The sequence below is a fragment of the Bubalus bubalis genome, chromosome 3, assembly GCF_019923935.1.
Source record: "Bubalus bubalis isolate 160015118507 breed Murrah chromosome 3, NDDB_SH_1, whole genome shotgun sequence".
NCBI lineage: Eukaryota > Metazoa > Chordata > Mammalia > Artiodactyla > Bovidae > Bubalus > Bubalus bubalis.
This window is the reverse complement of record NC_059159.1, coordinates 45092169-45112975: the sequence shown is the minus strand read 5'-3', so window position 1 is coordinate 45112975 and position 20807 is coordinate 45092169. Positions and strand designations below refer to the sequence as shown.

At 34.8% G+C, this 20807-nt stretch overlaps 1 protein-coding gene across 2 annotated transcripts in view; it reads right to left on the bottom strand.

Annotated features, from left to right (window-relative positions):
- Positions 1–236: 236 nt before the first annotated feature.
- ATAD5 (ATPase family AAA domain containing 5) overlaps positions 237–20807 on the bottom strand; it is a 35249-nt gene continuing 14678 nt past the window's right edge. Inside the window, exons 8-23 of one of the 2 annotated variants that reach the window (XM_006059396.4) lie at positions 19146–19303; positions 18506–18665; positions 17725–18054; positions 14788–14884; positions 13132–13211; positions 12766–12908; positions 12524–12674; positions 10726–10902; positions 9864–9997; positions 9143–9236; positions 8102–8166; positions 5051–5231; positions 3288–3460; positions 1921–2786; positions 1179–1337; positions 237–1065 (exon numbers count right to left, since the gene is read on the bottom strand). In XM_006059396.4, coding sequence (XP_006059458.2) covers positions 987–1065; positions 1179–1337; positions 1921–2786; positions 3288–3460; positions 5051–5231; positions 8102–8166; positions 9143–9236; positions 9864–9997; positions 10726–10902; positions 12524–12674; positions 12766–12908; positions 13132–13211; positions 14788–14884; positions 17725–18054; positions 18506–18665; positions 19146–19303 — 3047 coding nt within the window. In that variant the 3' untranslated portion in view covers positions 237–986. The remainder of the gene's footprint in view (positions 1066–1178; positions 1338–1920; positions 2787–3287; positions 3461–5050; positions 5232–8101; positions 8167–9142; positions 9237–9863; positions 9998–10725; positions 10903–12523; positions 12675–12765; positions 12909–13131; positions 13212–14787; positions 14885–17724; positions 18055–18505; positions 18666–19145; positions 19304–20807) is intronic. The other variant, XM_006059397.4, reaches the window with a different exon arrangement.

Here is a 20807-nt window from a genome sequence, read left to right as displayed (position 1 = left end):
GAATATTAAGCTAATATATAATATAAACACTTGAAATAGGAAACTATTTTCAGATACACCTGATTATCTGATTGTAAAAATGATTTTACATGAAATGTTGTACATTTTAAAATCTTGTAATTAAAAATAGATACTTTCTCCAAAAATATAACCTTAAGTGGAAATGGCTATCATGTAGAAATCCTACAGTAGAATCCTTTGTTACAGTTTGAATGAACAGCACTTTATCCAGAATATTTATATTAATATCTTTATGAAATAAAACATCAATGATGTAAAAATACAAGAAAAATGTACAAGACAAATTATTTGAGTTATCAAAATATACAAGATACCACATTTGTACTGTTGCTAAAAAAAGATTTATGAAAACTACAGTTCATAATCTTGATTTCACCTTCTCAGTATTCAGTGATTCACATGGTAACATATCCTGGACAGCACACTAAAAATAAATTTATCAGGAAAAACTTACTTTTTGAAAAATGACACATAATTTCTTTCTTTGGAAGTTTTCTTACTATTGTCCATGCTATTTGATATTCTGGATTGTGTAAAATTGATGATTTTTAAAAAGATCATCACCTGGGTGATTCACATTCACAATTTGACAGGGTGCTAACACTTGGCTGGAGAGAGGTGGATTGAGGGTCACGAGAAAGGGAGAAGGTGTAGAGTAGTTTGGCATTGAAGCACCTTTAGGAATATTTAGGGAACTCTACCCTTCTAGAAACAGCCCACACACATATTCCAACAGAGCTAAATCAGGTAATACAAAAAAAATACAGAAAAAAAAATACTACCATAATTATAAATATAATTTGTAACTCCAATTTTTTCATTTTAAATATTTACACACTAATAAAAATATACAAATAGTCTGTTTTACATGTACATTAAGAGATATAAACACTTCCATGAACATCAATATAAAAATTTATCTGGAGAGCCACATGAGACTCCGTAGAAGGCATTGTTAATGTAGATTAAGGGAAGTCAGCTGCCAAAGTGTTCATAGTCTCTTTTGAAATGTTAAGATGAATTCCTTCAAGATAGTGCAGGAATCTGTCAAAATTACAAGGAAAAATACAATTTAAATATTAATATTTCCATCAGATAAGAATATTTATCAATCTGTAAACAGCTATGTCAAATGTTCTTTTTATAACAAACTTTACCTTCTTTTACTTTTTCCTTGTTCCTTTAGCTTCTCAGTCCTACAGATGTTTCGAAGAGTTGGCAAGTATTCAATTATACTAGCTTGTCTATTACCCAGGTTCAGAAGAGATCGGCTGGAAAATACACTTTTGATGACTGCTACCCTCTGCCAAGCACTGCTGTAAATTAAAAGTATTGCATTACCTTTTGATTTTTAATGTCCAATAAAAATGCAACAGTCTCAAACACAACCAGCTTCTGGTCTCTACTCCACCCTGATTCTAGTCTAGTGAAGTGAAAGTCACTCAGTCGTGTCCGACTCTTGGGACCCCATGGACTGTAGCCCGCAAGGTTCCTCTGTCCATGGGATTCTCCAGGCAAGAATACTGGAGTGGGTTGCCATTTCCTAGTCTAGACTAGATTAACTGTATTCCAGATGAACCTCCTGTACCATTTTCAACACATCAGTCACTTCCATACTGAAAAGACTTTCTTGGCCACCTGCTGTCTGCACAGCAAATCCAGACCCCTTCCCTGTGTTCGAAGAGTCTTCCAAATCTACTCCCCTTCCCCCAATCTCTCATTACCTCTCTTCTCAGAAATCAGGCCGGTCTCCTTAACTGTCTCCTTACAAGCTACAATATTACGGGCTTACCTAATCAATAAAGCCCAGCATTTCAAAATTAGTAAGAGAAAGAAACCAATAACTTCCCCTTTTTTACCATTTATTATTGAAAAATAAATAGTAAACAGAAGACTTACTCTAAATTAGCTGCAGACTGACTGAAGCGTACATTGTTGCGTTTTTGAGAAATATAAAAAGTAAGCTCTTTTGTGGGATCTCTTCCTAATTTCTTGCAAGAATTCAGCGACGTTTCCAATGCTTTTGAAATAGCAGAAGAACATTTAGTAAAGCTGAGAGCTTCTACAGCCGCCTTTATTTCTCCAGATCTTTGAGAAGTCCATCCATCACTACTCTCGAGACTAAACTCATCACAAAGTCCACTTTTAACCTTTCCATTTGTCCAACCAAAATCATCTTTACCAAACTCCCTTTGTTCCCGTACATCCATCAGAAGGGCATCTAGGAAGGACATGTTGTCCATGAACTCAGTGAGAGAATTTAAACAGTGAGAAACAAGGACAGAACACTTTTTTTCTGCTGGTGTTGTAGGAGGACGAGGAATAGATTCAACGTTTGACTCTACACATTTGTTTAGTTTCTTTGTCTGTGGATTGCTTTCTTTATCTCTGGCTTTCCTTTCTTCTAAATTTGACGAAGATGCAGAGTAAAGACGAATACATTCATCAGAAATGTCCAATTCACTGTCAAATAAGTCACTATCATCTAAAGTTACGATCTTTTTCTTACGTTTCTTTTTTGGTGACTTTTTCAAAGGCTTCTCTCCTTCAAAAGGTGTCCCAGCAAGACATCTCATGTTTTCTGTTGCTGCATTGGTGTCCATATTTATTGATGAAACAGAAGAGTTTTCTGTTTCTGGAATGATATCAACAGGTAGTGGTAGAATGAACTCCAGATTACTATATAAGAAATCCACATCCTGCATTTGGAATTCTGTAAGAAGGTGGATGAGCTTATGCCATTCTTCCTTTGTTCTGATTTTGTGCTGAAAAACAATTGTGAGTAAAGAAAAGTTATAATAGCACCAAGTCTGAACATTTTTCTACCCATATGAATAGTGTCATTCCTATCAATCTTCAAAGTTATGAGTCTCTACCCTTCATAATTTCATTAACTTACACTTCCTTAATACATCAAAGCAGTATTATGAGTCTAAAAAATTAATTTGGAGTGTTAAATTGAAGAATTAAATTCTCTAATTGTCAGTATATACCCTAATTCAATAATTAGCAGTTCATTTGTTTAAAAACTACTATTCTGAAATTTTTTAAAATCTGAAATATCTCTAAGTTCTATATTCTATAATATATATTTAAAGCAATGCCCATGTACCATTTGTCAAAGTGGTACAATGTGTTAAAATCAGCAATCTGAAGCCTATAAAAATTAATGGTACATTACAATTAACCTTAGATTCAAAAGACAGAAGTGAGTGTTGGGAAGATGAAAAAGAACGTAAATATTCCAAACCAGATACTGAAAATACCTTCAAAAATGAAAATAAGTCTTCAGATGGGGAAAAAATGTTCCTAAGGCCGAACAAGGTCTCGGCACAACCAGTGTCACATTTGGGAAGGTCTGTTGGATTCCTTTTTGTATTTTTAGGGTTATTTTTGGAATCAGGGTCATCTTCAGAACAAACATTTCTGCTATTTGCTCCTAGAAAATTAGTAAAAGAAAAACTGAGTATCCATATTTTTATCAGATTGTAACAAGCAATTATTTAACATCCAAGATCCTTGGGCATTTTTTTCTACCTAATCCTCATTGTGTTATTCTCCATCTGTGTATCTAATTCACAAAGAGAACAATACAAACATTATTTCTACATAAATTTAGTGGGGGTAGGATGTGGGGTGAGCTTACAAACAATCCAACTGAAAAAAGTGCAAGGACACACAAATATCTAATAAACTCATAAAAAGATGTACAATTTCACCAATGATCATGAGATTAAGATATTCATTTTTCACCTTTTAAATTGGGAAAAATTAAAAAGACAATCACTGCATAATTACTGAGAAATTGAAAATGACTTAAATGTTGCCTAGTAGGTAATGGTTAATTATGTTACATCCATTTTATATTACAGAATAGCATGCAGTTGAGAAAAAGAGGGCTAGAACTATACACTGACAATAAATTGTCAAGTAAAAGAAAAGCAAATTATTTACTATACATAGTGCTGGTAATTTTGCTAAATAAGTAGGCAGCAATATTTGTATATGCACAGATAAAGGTCCAACAGTAGCTATCTTTAAGAAGCAGGGAAGCTCTTTTACTTTTTATGTTATTTATTTCTCTACTGTTTGATTTCCATTGAGTGTATATCTGTGTGTATGTATGTGTGTTTTTAAGACAGGATGAAATGCATTTAAGATCTTCAAGAAGATAAATAATGTTAAAGTTCTTGGTACTGCATTTTATATCCAGTAATATGGTGATAGTTATTAACTATTTTGTTTATAATATGACATTTCAGATCTTATTTATCATATTTACTTCTAAGAAATAGTGAAACTGCCAGCTTAAATTGAATTATTAAAATACTTGAATAAGATATTAAATTCTGAACTAACTGAAAAACTGATAAGGGATTAATATAACAGAACTTCACCTTTTTAAAATTTAAACATTAGTATATTTCCCAGAGCAAGATCTGTAACTATAGAACTGTGGCTATGGAGCATGGAAACCACAAACTATGAACTTCTTCAGGGAAAGAACCATGTCTTATTCATATAAACACAGGACCTGGCATGGAGAAAGTCCTCAGAAAATGTCTGTGACTTGAATTAGGTAACAATGACTGAAGATTGATAAGAAATAAAGCATTTTTGAAATAACAGAATTCTTAGGAAAGACAGGATTATAGGCTATTAAAGAAGCTAACAGGGAAATTACAATACAGCCATCTAAAAATAATTTACATATGGAAAAACCACCAATACATTTTTAATAGGTGAAAAAAGGAAGCTGCTAAACAATATAATTCTATTTATTTTTAAGAAACCATATGTTTATAAATGTACAAGTAACCATTTGTTCCAGATTCAGTTTAATTGTAAATACCCACATTTAATGCTTACAAAACTTTCAGGAACAAAGTTGATGTTTATATGTTTATTTTAATATTGACACGATACCCCAATGCTTAAAATTTTTATAATTTTTCAAATATTTTGGTACAGCATATATTTTAATATAGAATCCCATAACAGAAATTTCCTTTCTAACAAAGCAACTTACGACAAAGAGATAATGGCCTTTCTTCTAAAAATCCACCTCCACTTCTAATCCAGAACTGTAAGTAAAGGATACTTTTCCTGATATCACAAGTATTTGCAGTTAGCAATGTTACAAAATCCTTTACATCAGTTCTGAAATTTTCAGTCAAGCAGATCATCTGTAGGTAGCTGGCAACATTTAGCTGGGGTGAGGGGGAGGTGAGGGGTAGAAAGGGAGAAAGAGAGGAAAGAAACATGGTCAACTGCAGAGTTAACAGAAATACATCAATACTCTAACAAAAAGCCAAATTTCGCTAAAATTTTAAAACATCTTAATTCTTATTGAGAATGATTGAAAAATATAAGGAAATACGTTACCAAATTAAAAGCATCTATATATACTGCTTTTATTAACTGTATACAGTCTGAGACAGCAAGACTGTATCTTGGTTTTTTTTTATGGGACATTCTCCAACCTGAATACTAAAGGCAATCTTATTAAACCTTAAGACAATCCCTTAGGATCAACGGTACAACCTGATGGAACATTTACAGCCATTAAAATGACAACTATGAATACTATACTATACAGGAGGAAAAATACTTACTGTATAACTTTTGAAAACCAGACTTAGTAAATTATGTCAATGCATACATAAAAGAATAAATGTATGTAAATGAGAAATAGAAGAAAAAATTTTAAATACATATTTATTATAGTAAATGTATAATGTTTACTTTTAAATTTTATTTTGTACAATTAATTTGCTATATTTTTTGTAAAACAATATAATTCTCTTCTTATTGTTTATGGAAAGCTTTTTACCTTGAAAAGCTAAAACATATAAAATTATATTCACAGTTCACAGATATTACAAGACTACTAGCATTTTTACATTATAATAAACAAGACAATTAAAAACATTTTTCCCCATGGTATCTTTGACTTTATTCTATATATATGTATTATTCTTGCACACATCTGGGACTTCTTCCCACAGACCAGGAATTCTCCTTTCAATAACAAAAGAGTACTTACTGTAAGACAAACCTTGCCATCAATAATAGCTATAAGTTCTATAATCAACTTAAGAAAATATAAAAAGCTAATTATCTGAATGAACAAGAGAATAACCAAAGGCAGAAGAAAATGAAAGGGAAATCAACACTTGGACAAACGAAATGGTCTTGGGTGAATCCCCACCACACCTTTGAAAACTGATTCTTGACTGAGTGTGGGCTGTAACAGTGGCAGCTAAAGCTCACAGCAGCTAGAAAGTGAGGGGGAGGTCCACGAAAGAAAACAAACAGAAATCCTAGCTCTAAAGAACCCAAATCACTGGCTGAGGCTTAAACTTCATGTGCGTGAGCTTGTCTTAAAGCAGACCAGCTAAAACTAAAATTCTGAAAAATTTTAGTTAAAAAAAATAAAACAAGTATTCTGAACAGAATACTTGTTCAGAGGAACAAAAAAGAATCCAGAATATATATATACATTCACAATGTACAATATATCATTCACAAAGTACAAGATAAAAATCTAAAATTACTAGACAAAGAAATAGGAAAAGTAACCAATACCTCAGAGGCAAGACAATCAAGTAGAGACTGATCACAAGATGACAAAGCTGGAATTAGCAAGAAAGAATTTTAAAACAGCTAGTAAAACTATGCTTAAGGAAAACATGCTTATAATGAACAATAGGAAATTTCAACAGAAAAATAGAATACATAAAAAGGAAGTAAAAAGAACTTCTAAAACTAAAAATTAATGTAATATTAGAATAAAGATTTCTGTTGATGGACCTCATGGAAAAACTGAGATGGCAGGAAAAAAGGTCAGTAGACTTGAAGATAAATCAATATAAATCACCAAATCAGAAGTATAAACCGAAAAAAAAAACTGAGGGAGTGGCCTGGGGAAGAAACAGCACATCTCAGTGACATGGGGGTCAATGTAAATGTCCAACCTTCTTGTAATTAAATCCCCAGAAGGGAAAAAGAGAAAATGAAAATAAAATAAATTCGGGAAAATAAGACTACAAAGTTCCCTAATTGGAAGAATGATATATAATTAAGGGTAATAGATAATGAAGAATCACAAGCAGGATAAATATGAAGAAAAATAATACCTAGGAACATCAAAAGAAAACTGCTGAAAACTAAAGTTAAAGACAGGATCTTGTAGGCATCTAGAAGAAAATGACACATTACATATGGGGCAGAAACATAAATTTTAAAAATCTGTTCAAACTGCTGGGACATAACAGAAACAGTGGTGATCAAAACACAGTGAAATGACATGTTTAAAGTAATGACGGAAAAACTGAAAGAAATCTAATATAATCCACTGCCAGCAGACTTGTTCTATAAGAATTGCTAATGAAGTTTTTGAGGCTAAAGAGAAATAAAACCAAGGAAAAACTCAGATCCTCATACAGAAATTAAGAACATACAAAATTACACAGGTAAACAAAAACTTGATTTTTTACCTTCTTAATTTCTTAAAGTATATATGATCAGCTAAAGCAAAAAACAGAGCATTGTATCGAGGAGCTTATAATGTATGCAAACACAAAGAATTTGAAAATTAAAGCATAAAGTTTCATAACAGACAAAACTAATCTGAGTTAATACACATTAGAATAGTGGTTATCTCTGGTGGAGAGGGGAGTGCTGACTAAAAAGGGCCCAAGGGAACTTTTTGAGGTGATTTTGATCTGGATAATGAGGTGATTTTGATCTGGATAATGGTTATATGGATGTTTATCTCTGCTCATATTTTTCAACTTGTACTTAAGTGCAATTTTAACTGTATGTAAATTTCACCTTAAAAAAGCACTGGTTACTATGAAAAAGAACTAAAGAACACTGGAGTCTAGTAAAAATTTGCATATTTGAATTTTGAAAAAACAAAAAAAATTTAAGTTTAAAAAAAAAAATCAGAAGTCTCCTAAAACTCAAAAATGTTAACATACCCCTTAAATAGTCAAAATATAGATAAATATTATAATAAATTACCTGTTATGTAATTATGATATATAATTTATGATCATCAAAATTCAAAGCTTACCAGTGAAGGAGTATTAAAATTAATTTCTTCAAAGCAGCCATCAAACATTAAACTAAATGTTGGATCTATAGTGAAAAAACATATTTTTAAACATTAAAACCACTAAGGTACTTTCTCTAGTCATACGTTTTCTATGAAAGTATTCTATATTTCATCAGTAATGAAAACATCATACAAATTATAAATCATTAAGGAACTGAATTTCTATCTTGACCTTTTAAACTACCAAGTCACTTGTAATTAATATTTTAACGATATTTTTAGAGTACAATCATTAACTATTAAATGGGCCATTAATTTCTAAGTAGAGACTAACACAAACACATTTTCCTACAAAAATCCATAGTAGAGACATTCTGAATATCTGCAATAACAAATATTGAAAATATTATAATACAATATATAAAATGAAAAATATTGCATGAAATTTTAAGATTAAAAACCGAATTCTAATTATAAAGAAAAGGGGACCAATTCTGTGAGACTGATGATGGCTGACTTCAGCTAAAATATGCAATTAATCCATATGGAAACATTATCAAGGGCTAAGGAATGGCCAAATTTAATATTAAGGAACTGGAGAAAGGTTAGGTTCCATAAAAAATTCTGACCAGTAAATGAGGTTTGGTGACCTAATTATAGGTATGAGGAAGAGATAAAGAGAAAGATCTGTTATTTTCCTTCCCAAAACCCCTTCACTGGCTTGTCCATAAATTTCTTTATCTGTGTAGGCTGTTGTTGGCATCCTAAATATCTAACATCCCAACACAGTAATTCAAAGTAGTACCCATTTTTTAAAGTCATTGGTATTTGCAAGTTAATATATTAAGTTTTATAAATTACTCAAGGCTGCAAATCAATTGCAAATTTGAATAATTCTTAGTTGATTAATAAAAATGATCTAGAAGCCTCCTCTTTAGGAAAAAACAACCAATTTAATTCGCCAGCAGACTTCTAAGGCAACTTATCTAACCAAAATTAGAATCTTTCCCCAAATATTTTAACTGAAAGTAATTAATTGTAAAATCACTGGTTACCTACCACTTGTCGTAAGGATTACAGGTCTTTTCGTGGTTGCCATGAATGTTTTGATTGCATTCAAAAATCCAGCATCTTCTTCAAAAATGACATCAACCTAAGAATAAAATGGTTATTAGGATACTGACATAGTGAGTAACAATACATTTACTTGAATATCAGTTATGTATACACAGTAGATACATTATATGTCAGAGACAAATTTACGAATTTGTAAACACTGTGACTTCACACCATGCTTACAATGTCTTACACTATTAAAAGAGTAAAGAAATTATCAAACATTAAAACCAAAGAAATACAGTCACCTATTAATATAATTGGATAAGTATGGGCCAGTATAATTCTACAAACTCTAAACAGTAATCAAATTGCATGAATCATGTTCCTGAAAAATTCTTCTATGGTAGACAGTTTTATTCACTTTAATTTGAAATGAGTGAATGTTAGTCATTCAGTCATACCCGACTCTTTGCAACCCCATGGACTGTAGCCCGCCAGGCTCTTCTGTCCATGGGATTCTCTAGGCCACAATACTGGAGTGGATTGCCCTTCTTTTCTCCAGGGGAATCTTCCCGACTCAGGGATTGAACCCGGGTCATAGACACAATTATTCCTGACTTTCTTGGCTGTTTTACAGATCGTCAGAGTAAAATATATAGTAACCTTTAGAATAAGCTTTTAATCAGGAGATACCACAAATGTATTACCTCTGTAAACCTACCTCCTCAAAAAGAATGAGGGATGTTGCATTTTTCCTGTTGGGTTCCTCAGCCCCAAACTCTTTGACATTTGAATTTGTTGTGTTTGTAGATTTAGTCTGAATGATCTGTTTCTGTTCAAAAGAATTTTTGATTCCTGCATATAAAATATTTTATATAAAATCAACATTTTTATTAGAATATAATTGCTTTACAATGTAGTGTTAGTTTCTGCTGTACAGTGACGTGAATGAGCTATATGTATACATACATCCCATCCTTCGTGGACCTCCCTCCCACCCCACCCTCTATCCCACCACTCTATGTCATCACGGAGCACCAAGCTGAGCTTCTGTGCTGCACAGCAGCTGCCCACTAGCTGTCTATTTCACACATGGTAGTGTGCGTATGTCACTCCTAATCTCACAGTTCATCCCACCCTCCCCTTCCCCTGCTGTGTTCACATGTTTCTTCTTTATGTCTGTGTCTCTCTTCCTGCCTTGGAAGTAGGTTCATCAGTACCATTTTTCTAGATTCCACATACATGCGTTAATGTATGATATTTGTTTTCCTAATTTACTTCACTCTGTATGATAGGCTCCAGGTTCATTCAGGTCTCTACAAACGACCCTATTTTGTTTCTCTTAGTGGGATGAATAATATTCATTGTATATATGTACCCTATCTTCTTTCAAATCAACTTTTGATTGAACATTGACTATTTCCACAGAATAAGCTCAAACTGAAATCCCCTATCAAAACTGAAGCAAAGCATCAAGACTGCTACAAGTAGGACCTTCAGAGGTTTAATAAATAACAATAGGAACTCATGAAATGTCATCCAATTTTTATGTATTAGGGTTCTTTATCAATTTAGTGTCTTACCCTTATTATTTTCCAGAAGTGCTCCTATTTGTTCATTATTTTTTGGCTTAGAAGACACTTTAAAATAATTTGCCAAAGTTCTAGGTGGAAGTGTTCGCTTTGGTCCACTACTTTGTGGTGATGGAGGAGGAATTTTTCTTGGTGATGTAACAACCTTCTTGGGGGAGCATAATTTTCCTGCCAAAAACAAACTGCACTTAAAAACAAATATTCTAAAAATTAAACAGATGGCAAGATTGAGTTATCCACTGTATAATTCTACTCATACCAGTTAAAAAGCAAAGATATAAAAATTCTTTTTCATTCTTATAGTCAAATACTCTTTACGCTCAAATATTACTGTATTGTTAGCCCATCAGTTGAGAAGATAAAGCCAATCATTTGGAAAAGATACTCTTTTCCATTTTTGAAGTAAATAATGTTCACAATCCCGCCATTCACTCTGTCTATATCTGCTAGAGGTCAAAAAAAGCTAGAGGGGCACTTCCCTGGCCATCCAGTGGTTAAGATTCCACTCTCCCAATGCAGGGGGCTTGGGTTCAATCCCAGGTCAGGGAACTAGATCCCACATGGTGCAACTAAGAGTTCACATGCCACAGCTAAAGGCTGGAGGAAAAGTGATACTGGTGTATACTGAGCACATTACATGTCTTCTAGTCCAACTTTGGTTTAGCCCACAGTAAATGGTACTACAAGCAAGTGATATGTTTTTCTAGATATGAAAGATGGATACAAAGTTAAAAACAAATGGCTGATGCCCACCTTTCAGAAGCCTGACAGCAGCCTGGCATTTATCCCAGAGCTTGTCCTTTGCTCCTCTCTAAGTACCCCAATTCAGCCTTTACATGCACTAGTGATTATCACATGCACTCAGAGCAGAATCTTCTTTACGTACCAGTACACGTGCACATATCCATGACTGTCCTATTCTTTTTCTATACCCTCACCTTCAGAGATCTTATATTTCTTATGTATCATAGGTGTTTGAAAAAAGAGAGGAAATTTTGAGCCTTGAAAAAAATTACCATAGATATCACTATCATGTCATAAAAATCAGACATTTTAACATCACAAGGGAAGAGGTATAATCTTAAAATAAAAAATATCTTAGTATCACTAAAAGTGGTATAACCAGTTGTTATGTATCTCTTGCTATGACGCCACAGGAAGTGCAGCCCCATCTGTGAATGTATACCGGCACCAAAACGGAAACGAACCTAATCAAGCCCACAGATCTAACTGCCAGTTTATAAGAAATACAGGGAAGAGGAATGTGTCAATTGATACCATGTAGATATAGTCAGCCAAATCCAGAATGTGAGACATTTTATGACCAATGTCCCATGTTCTTCAACAAACAAATAACATGAAGAGAAAGAGTGAGGGAGTTATTAAGAGAGATGAAAAGACACTTAAGAGACATTAATCTAAGGTGTGGACTTTGTTTGAATCCTGATTTGAATGAACCATTTGAAACAACAGAAAACTGAAATCAGACTATGTATCAGATCCAATTAAGGTATGTGGTTAACTTTGTTATTCTGGTTATGATATTGCAATTATGCTTTTAAAAAGTCCTCATCAGTTAGAGCTAAATACTAAAGTATATATATATACATGAGTAAAATTATGTGATGGTCATGAGATTTGTTTTAAAACATAAAACCCAACAAATATTTGAAAGGCACATATATATAAGTAGGAAGAGATAAAATATGGCAAAATATTGATTATTAAAATTCTTTTCTTAAATTTTCATTTCTTAAAGGCTATGATTTGAAGAAAATAATTCACTTACTTGGTGACCTGCCGATATTGTAGCTATTAAAAAAGCAGGGTTTCTGTGAGTTGACACCTTGCTTGTCTACTTGATGAGACTGAGTAGCTTCCTTCAGCTGAGACAGAATTTGTCTACCACTGCGCTGAGAAGAGGCATTCACTTCAAATATCTAGAAGAAAAATACATGAAAAGGGGCAGAATGGTTTATATTTCTTTTCATTTCATTACATTAGTATCCATCCACTACAGCTGTTACTAACCTTAAATCCAAGTTCCTGGGCACAAGCATATACCGCAGCAGTCTTCCCCACTCCTGTTGGCCCTGTTATAAGAATGGTATTGCAAAGGTGATTTTCTTCTTCGTCATCTGAACTGCCTTTGAAGTCTCTGCTATCCAACGAATCTGAAAAGTCATTCAAATGCACATAAAACAATTGATGGGCAGCAGCTCTATCTCACCAAACCCGGTGACCAAATCCCACAACTTCCTGCCGATAAATGTTGGCAATTCAATGTACAAAAACGAGAAAACCAAACATATCAAATGTGAAGCCTCACAAAAGTGTTTAGCTAATCTAATTCTAAAAATGTTCAGTGAAATGGAAAAAAAAAAAGACTCAAAATACCTTCCTGTTTCTCGTCTCTTTTTCCCTTCAAATTCTGTCCTTCTTCCAATTCAGCTCTTCTTTTCCAGTCTTTCAACCAACTATCAAAAGAAAATGTATGTTAATAAAAATAAGTCACAGAATGTAGTTTTTAGACAATATGTTAAAATGGTTGTTGGGGGAAGGTATGGTATATTGTTACATTTTAAGAATTCCATGATGCTTTTGAATCAACTATATAGTAAAATAATTTTACACTGGCATAAATATTTTAAAATGAAGTAATTTTGCCTAAATACTCAAGACTATATGTGCAAGGATATTCACTACAACATTGTTTAAATTAGCCTCCAAAAGGAAAAACTTAAAAAGTGCATCTGTAGGGAAAAAGATACCTTATGGTATGGTCACATAAGAAACCAGTACAGAGAAACTTAGAAATGGAACAGACGATGACTTGAAAGATGTCTAATACACCATGCTATGAGTAGGAAGATTAAATTCTCATCTGGAGCTAGACCGCCTGAGTTTAAATTGAGCTCCACCACTTTTTAGATGTGTGACCTCGTACAAATAACTCAACGTCTCTAGGACTCATTCTTCTTGAGGAACAGTATTTACCCTCATAGGATCATTCTAAGGATCAAATGAGCTAAGAACTATCAAGTACTTAGAACAACGCCAATCTCAAAGTGTTTATTATGATGGCTCCCAATTCCTTGTATGAAATCCTTTGGGCCAGGTGAGTTTTAGAATTCAGGATTTTTCAGATATTAGAAATGTAATTTGGAACATACAGTACATATCACATAATACCTTTAGTGGGTCTGTGGCAGTACATCTATAATCACTGGATATTTCTGGCTGGGACCAATAAAGACTATAATGAACTTTTGTCATTGTTGTTTAGTCGCTAAAGTTGTGTCCAACTCTTTTCGACTCCATGGACAGTAGCCCTCTAGGCTCCTCTGTTCATGGGATTGTCCAGGCAAGAATACTACAGTGGGTGGCCTTTTCCTTCTCCAGGGGATCTTCCCGACCCAGGGATCAAACCCGCATCTCCTGCACTGCAGGCAGATTCTTTACCTCTAAGCCACCAGGGAAGGTCATAATAAATATTACGTATATAATAAAGCTAATTTTCAATTTCCAGAACTCTTTGGAGGTGGGAATTGAAGACAAAGGATTATATGACCTGAGTTAGTAGTAATATGATCCTATCTGTTAGGAAGAGCAAATATATGCATTAATTTTTTTCTGGAAGGTTTTATAAGACATCATTAATAGTAAGGAATAGAAACAGGAGAAAAGAGGTACATTTACTTTTCACTTTGGATTTTTATTTTTTGAGATTTTACCTTGTGATGTATAACTTTATAATTTCTAGCGTTGTGTTAGTCGTTCACTCGTGTCTGACCCTTTGCGATCCCGTGGACAGTAGCCTGTCAGGCTCCTCTGTCCATGGATTCTCCAGGCAAGAATACTGGAGTGGGTAGCCACTCCCTTCTCCAGGGGATCTTCCTGACCCAGGGATCGAACCCGAGTCTCCTCCATTGTAGGCAGATTCTTTACCATTTGAGCCACCAGAGAAGCCCATAATTTCTAGATTTCAGTATAAATAAATAGTAAAACTAGATTCATAAACTATTTCTCAATTCCTTTATAAATTTTACCAACCTATGTAACTTTTTTATAGCTAGCTCATTGCCTATGAGTTCACTGGAGTTCTGAGGTTGATACTTTTCCGTCCAAAGCATGTCTTCAATTCCAGAATCTAGAGAAAAAAATATGTATTGAAGTATTTTGTTCCTTGACATAAACATATATTCTTACACATTTACATTATTGTTTCATGTAACAATAAGTATTTGTAGAAATGTTTATATTTATAAACTGCCAAAAAAGGCAATTTTAAAAACCTAACATTACATTGAAAATTCTCATCAAAACTGTTCCCCTTAAAAGCTAACCACCATAACATCTTATGACTATAAGATTTAAAGTAAGTAAGGTCGCTCAGTCGTGCCGGACTCTTTGCGACCCCGTGGACTGTAGCCCACCAGGCTCCTCTGTCCATGGGATTCTCCAGGCAAGAATACTAGAGTGGGTTGCCATTTCCTTCTCCAGGGGATCTTCCAGATCCAGGGATCGAACCCAAGTCTCCTGCTTTGCAGGCAGACGCTTTAACCTCTGAGCCACCAGGGAGGAAGATTTAAAAGTATACATTAAAAATGTTACTCAAACCACTCAGTTCAGTCGGTCAGTCGTGTCCAACTCTTTTGCCACCCCATGAACCGCAGCAGACTGGGCCTCCCTGTCCATCACCAACTCCGAGAGTCCACCCAAACCCATGTCCATTGAGTCGGTAATGCCATCCAACCATCTAAATCCTCTGTCGTCCCCTTCTCCTCTTGCCCTCAATTCCTCCCAGGGATTTTTCAATGAGTCAGCTCTTCGCATCAGATGGCCAAAGTATTGGAGCTTCAGCTTCAACATCAGTCCTTTCAATGAACACCTAGGATAGATTTCCTTTAGAATGGACTGGTTGGATCTCCTTGCAGTCCAAGGGACTCTCAAGAGTCTTCTCCAACACCACAGTTCAAAAGCATCAATTCTTTGGCACTCAGCTTTCTTTATAGTTCAAATCTCACATCCATACATGACCACAGGGAAAACCATAGCCTTGACTAGATGGACTTTTGTTGGCAAAATAATATCTCTGCTTTTCAATATGCTGTCTAGGTTGGTCATAACTTTCCTTCCAAGGAGTAAGCGTCTTTTAATTTCATGGCTGCAATCACCATCTGCAGTAATTCTGGAGCCCAGAAAAACAAAGTCAGCCACTGTTTTCACATGCATTTGCCATGAAGTGATGGGATCGGATGCCATGATCTTCATTTTCTGAATGTTGAGCTTTAAGCCAACTTTTTCACTCTCCTCTTTCACTTTCATCAAGAGGCTCTTTAGTTCTTCTTCACTGTCTGCCATAAGGGTGGTGTCATCTGCATACCTGAAGTTATTGATATTTCTCCTGGCAATCTTGATTCCAGCTTGTGCTTCCTCCAGCCCAGTGTTTCTCATGATGTACTCTGCATATAAGTTAAATAAGCAGGGTGACAATATACAGCCTTGACGAAATCCTTTTCCTATTTGGAACCAGTCTGCTGGTCCATGTCCAGTTCTAACTGTTGCTTCCTTCCCTACATACAGGTTTCTCAAGAGGCAGGTCAGGTGGTCTGGTATTCCTATCTCTTGAAGAATTTTCCACAGTTTATTGTGATCCACACAGTCAAAGGCTTTGGCATAGTCAATAAAGCAGAAATAGATGTTTTTCTGGAACTCTCTTGCTTTTTCGACGATTCAGCGGATGTTGGCAATTTGATCTCTGGTTCTTCTGCCTTTTCTAAAACCAGCATGAACATCTGGAAGTTCATGGTTCATGTATTGCTAAAGCCTGGCTTGGAGAACTTTAAGCATTACTTAACTAGCGTGTGAGATGAGTGAAATTGTGCGGTAGTTTGAGCATTCTTTGGCATTGCCTTTCTTTAAGAAATGCAAATTATGAAAAATAATTTGTACTATAAGAAATGATCTAAAGGACAAATGTAGCATCCTTTTCACAAAGCCTCTTCTTGACCACTAAAAAGATACATTAGAACCTTCTATAAGGTCGGCCTGAGTAAATGGAGAGAGGCTACACTCCTGACAGAGAACACAACGTTGGGAAGATACCAGTTTCCTTCAAGTTAACCTACATACTAATGCAAAATCAAAATGCCCATGGAATTTGTCGGGTAAAGGAATCGGCAGTTCATTTAATGGAGCAATGGATGAAAATAGTTTAAAAAGAATTATAGATGCATAGATCTAGGATTGTCATACTGAGTGAAGTCAGTCAGACACAGAAAGAAAAATATCATGTGATATTGCTTATATGAGGAATCTAAAAAAAGGGAACAAATGAACATTTTTACAAAACAGAAGCAGAATCACAGATGGAGGAAGGGATAAACTGGGAGATTGGGATTGACATATACACACTACTATATATAAAATAGATAACTAGTAAAAGTCGGCTATATAGCACAGCACTACTCAATACTCTGTAATGGCCCATATGGGAAAAGAAGCTAAAAGAAAGAACGCATATAGGTACATGTATAACTGATTAACTTTGCTGCATACCTGAAACTAACACAATGTTGTAAATCAAGTACACTTCAATTAAAAAAAGAGAGAGACTTGCTGTACAAATGATCAAAACATACTCTACATGAATAAATTAATCGGTTCAATAGAATACTCCAGATACGCTAGATAACCAAATGGGACTATGTCAGAAAAATCAATGAAACAGGTGTAAAATAACAGGTAGAGTATGATCCTAAGTTTTTAAAAAGGCATACGTATTTAGGGAAGCACAGAAGAATCAACGGCCAAACAGAAATCTCTTAAATGTGGCTTATCTGTAAGACCCTAATCAGTGAGGCTTCCCCATTTATTTTGTTTGAATGCTGCAATGAGCATACATTAAAAAAGAGGGGGAAAATGAGAGGTTAAAAACAAGCAAACAAAACATGTCTAGGACCAGAAGGAGAAAAGAATCTAATTTACCTGGAATGGAGGACACTTCTGATGAAGACTCTTTGTCATCATCTATTATCAGAATATCAGGATCTTCTACTGTTGCTGTTTCCACTTTACACCTTGTACTCAAAGCTGTTTGTTTCTTCCTGGATGTTTTAGGAAACAAACCTTTGGAAGAATCCAGCTTTATCCCACTGGAGTTGTTTCTTTTGTCAAGTTCTTCTGGTTTCCCATTTATCTTTCTTGGACTTTCTAAATATTCATTTGGTTTCCTTCTTTTGGATTTATGATTTTCCATTTCCACTCGTTTCCTTTTGGTTTCTTTTCGGCTGACAATGGGCTCAAGTTGTGGACTTTCTATTTGGGAAATTATAGAAATGCACATGCTTACCAATCAACAGAAAACTAATTTTATTACCCAATAATCTTAATACCACTTGAAAATATCCAATAGCCTTATTACTATAAAATGAAAAGCAAAGAATCAAATATTGCATGCTGAAAGTTAGTTGCTATCTTGTTATTTAGACTGCCTTTTGTACAGGCTATAAAAACTACCTCATCTAAGACTTTCCTTAAATAAAATATTAGTATTTTAACATAATTAAAGCTGTTTTGGGGTTGGCCACTCTGGAAGCCAGCAGAGGCCAACAATGCATCACATAAGATGCTTTACTTTAGTTGAACAAACCTCACTGTCAACCACAAGAAAAGTTCTCTCAGTGCTGACCACTTCCAAGAGTTAATAGCTAACCTCAGCATTTTCAAAACTGTAATGTTAATGGAAATGATAGTAATTATCACTAACCTTGTTTACAATGACACTCAGAAAGTACCTGGTGCTCAGTTCGCTTTTTTAGAAGCAAAGAGAAGTATTTCCTCAAAGGAAATCTGGGATTTGACCACCTAATTTCCTCCAACAAAAGATTTCTTACTTCTTCAGTCAAATCCTTCCTTCTCTCCATAAACTGCAATAAAAAACCAAATGTTCAATTAAACTCACATTCTAATAATATTAATCAGAATACTGCCAATTATTTTCTGTTTATAAGTCTACGTCAGGGTAGGATTAACTTTAGTCACTAAATACAACCCTTGACGGCAAAGCTGTATTTGCATAGCTTTAGAAGGACTTAGTTCATATTTTTATTGTTCTTTTTTAAACGAATTGTATTTTATACATTTATTAGAGTATAATTTTGACTGACAAAGTACCTAAATGTGCTATATAATCTAATATTCTTTTGAAACTGGCTATCATTAACTCTTAAAATGTTTTTAAAGTTCTCAGAGAATTTAAAAGGATTTGTATTTCAATTGGGATTTATTTTTTAAAATTGGACTCTAGGAAGAGATGATCTTTAGGCTTCAATAGTAGACACGTAAAATTTTTACCCTCTGAAAAATGTGAAGGAAACATCCTATAAGTTGACTGCTCTCATACTTACCCCAACAGTGGAATTATTACTTTTCGAATTTGAATTCAATGTTGAAAATTCACCAAGAGCCATAACACATTTTGAGAGATCTATTACTTTAGTATTTAGTTCTTTAAGTTTAGTTAAGAGAGGACAAGTGGGTGGTTTCAAACGCCACAAATGGCACCCTAAAGAAAAACAGAAAAATAACGTTAATTACCTCCATTCTTCACATTCTTATCCATTTACCAAATGCCAAGTCAACAAACACAAAAAGACTCAACAACTACACAGTTAACACAAAGGTATCAAAATTCAAAGGAGTACACAGAAACAAAATCCTCACCTGTAACAAATACAATTAATAAAAATTACCTAGTCTTCCCTCCCAATTGTTAAAAATAAGCAAATATTAGCACATTTGTCATTTTTTTAAATCAACCTTGCTACTCAGGTTAAAAATTTCAGGGGCAATTAGCATCCTGAAATCCAGATTCTGTTCCCAGGTGATCATGGGCATGATCCTAAGGAAAAGTATAACTAATTTCTATAGTTGAACATACTATTAGAAAATGCTTTATAAAACTGAGCTGGTGAAAGTAACAAGAAAGGTTTCATCCACTGAATGGCCATAGCAGAACTGAGAGAAAAGGAAAAGTAGAATATTATTAGAAAGGCTGACTGGGAACTTCTCCATACAACAGAGAAAAGACAGGCTAAATAAAACTCAAAAACCATCAAGGTCAAAAACATAAAAGAAAAAGAAACGAGAACAGAACATAGTGAACATTTCACAAGTAAAGGGATTACACCAAACCAAACCACATAGCCAGCTGAGAAGAACATAACTGTTTTTGCCCTGATAAAAAGCACTAGGTAGGAACAACAATAGGGGGCTTCCCGGGTGGCTCAGACAGTAAAGAGTACGCCTGCAATGCAGGAGACCCCGGTGATCCCTGGGCTGGGAAGATCCGCAAAAGGAATGGCTACCCATTCCAGTATTCTTGCCTCTGAATTCCATGGACAGAGGAGCCAGAATTCCATGGACAGAGTCCATGGGATCACAAACAGTCAGACATGACTGAAGTGACTAACACTTTTCAGGAACAACAACAAAGCAAAGATAGAAGGCTTTGTATATCATCAGTACTTATAAAAACTAAATAGGTAAAGTAAGACTGTGGTTACCAGAACACTTGAATCCACAGAGAATTAGATCAAGATCAAGTTAACACCATCCTACAAGGCTTGTGTAAACATCTTGCTCTCAAGTGCGGTACATGTGAGGGTAGAGAGAGCTAGAACAGTGGAGCACGGCTCCCTGTTACCACTCCAGATGGTTCGCAAGATACTTGTGTGGTACCAAACAGCACAAGCTGTTACAGCAAGGAGGCAGACAGATTTCTCTTAAACAGTGAGCTGCAGACTGGACAGATAGGGATGGAGTTCCTCTAAGAAACTCTTACAAGATGATCTGTGCACAGACAGGCTCAGATTTCAAGAACACAGCGCCTCTCTGGACAGCATTCACTTCAGCTCCACACACGTGCCTGCCCTCCCCCTGGCATCAGGGCTAAGGGCTTCGGCTTTCCTGCCCCACCCCCTTTCTCAGCCCAAGGCTGCAGCAGAGAGGATGCAGTAGTGCTCATTTAGTTGCTCAGTCGTGTCCGACTCTTCGTGACTCTATGGACT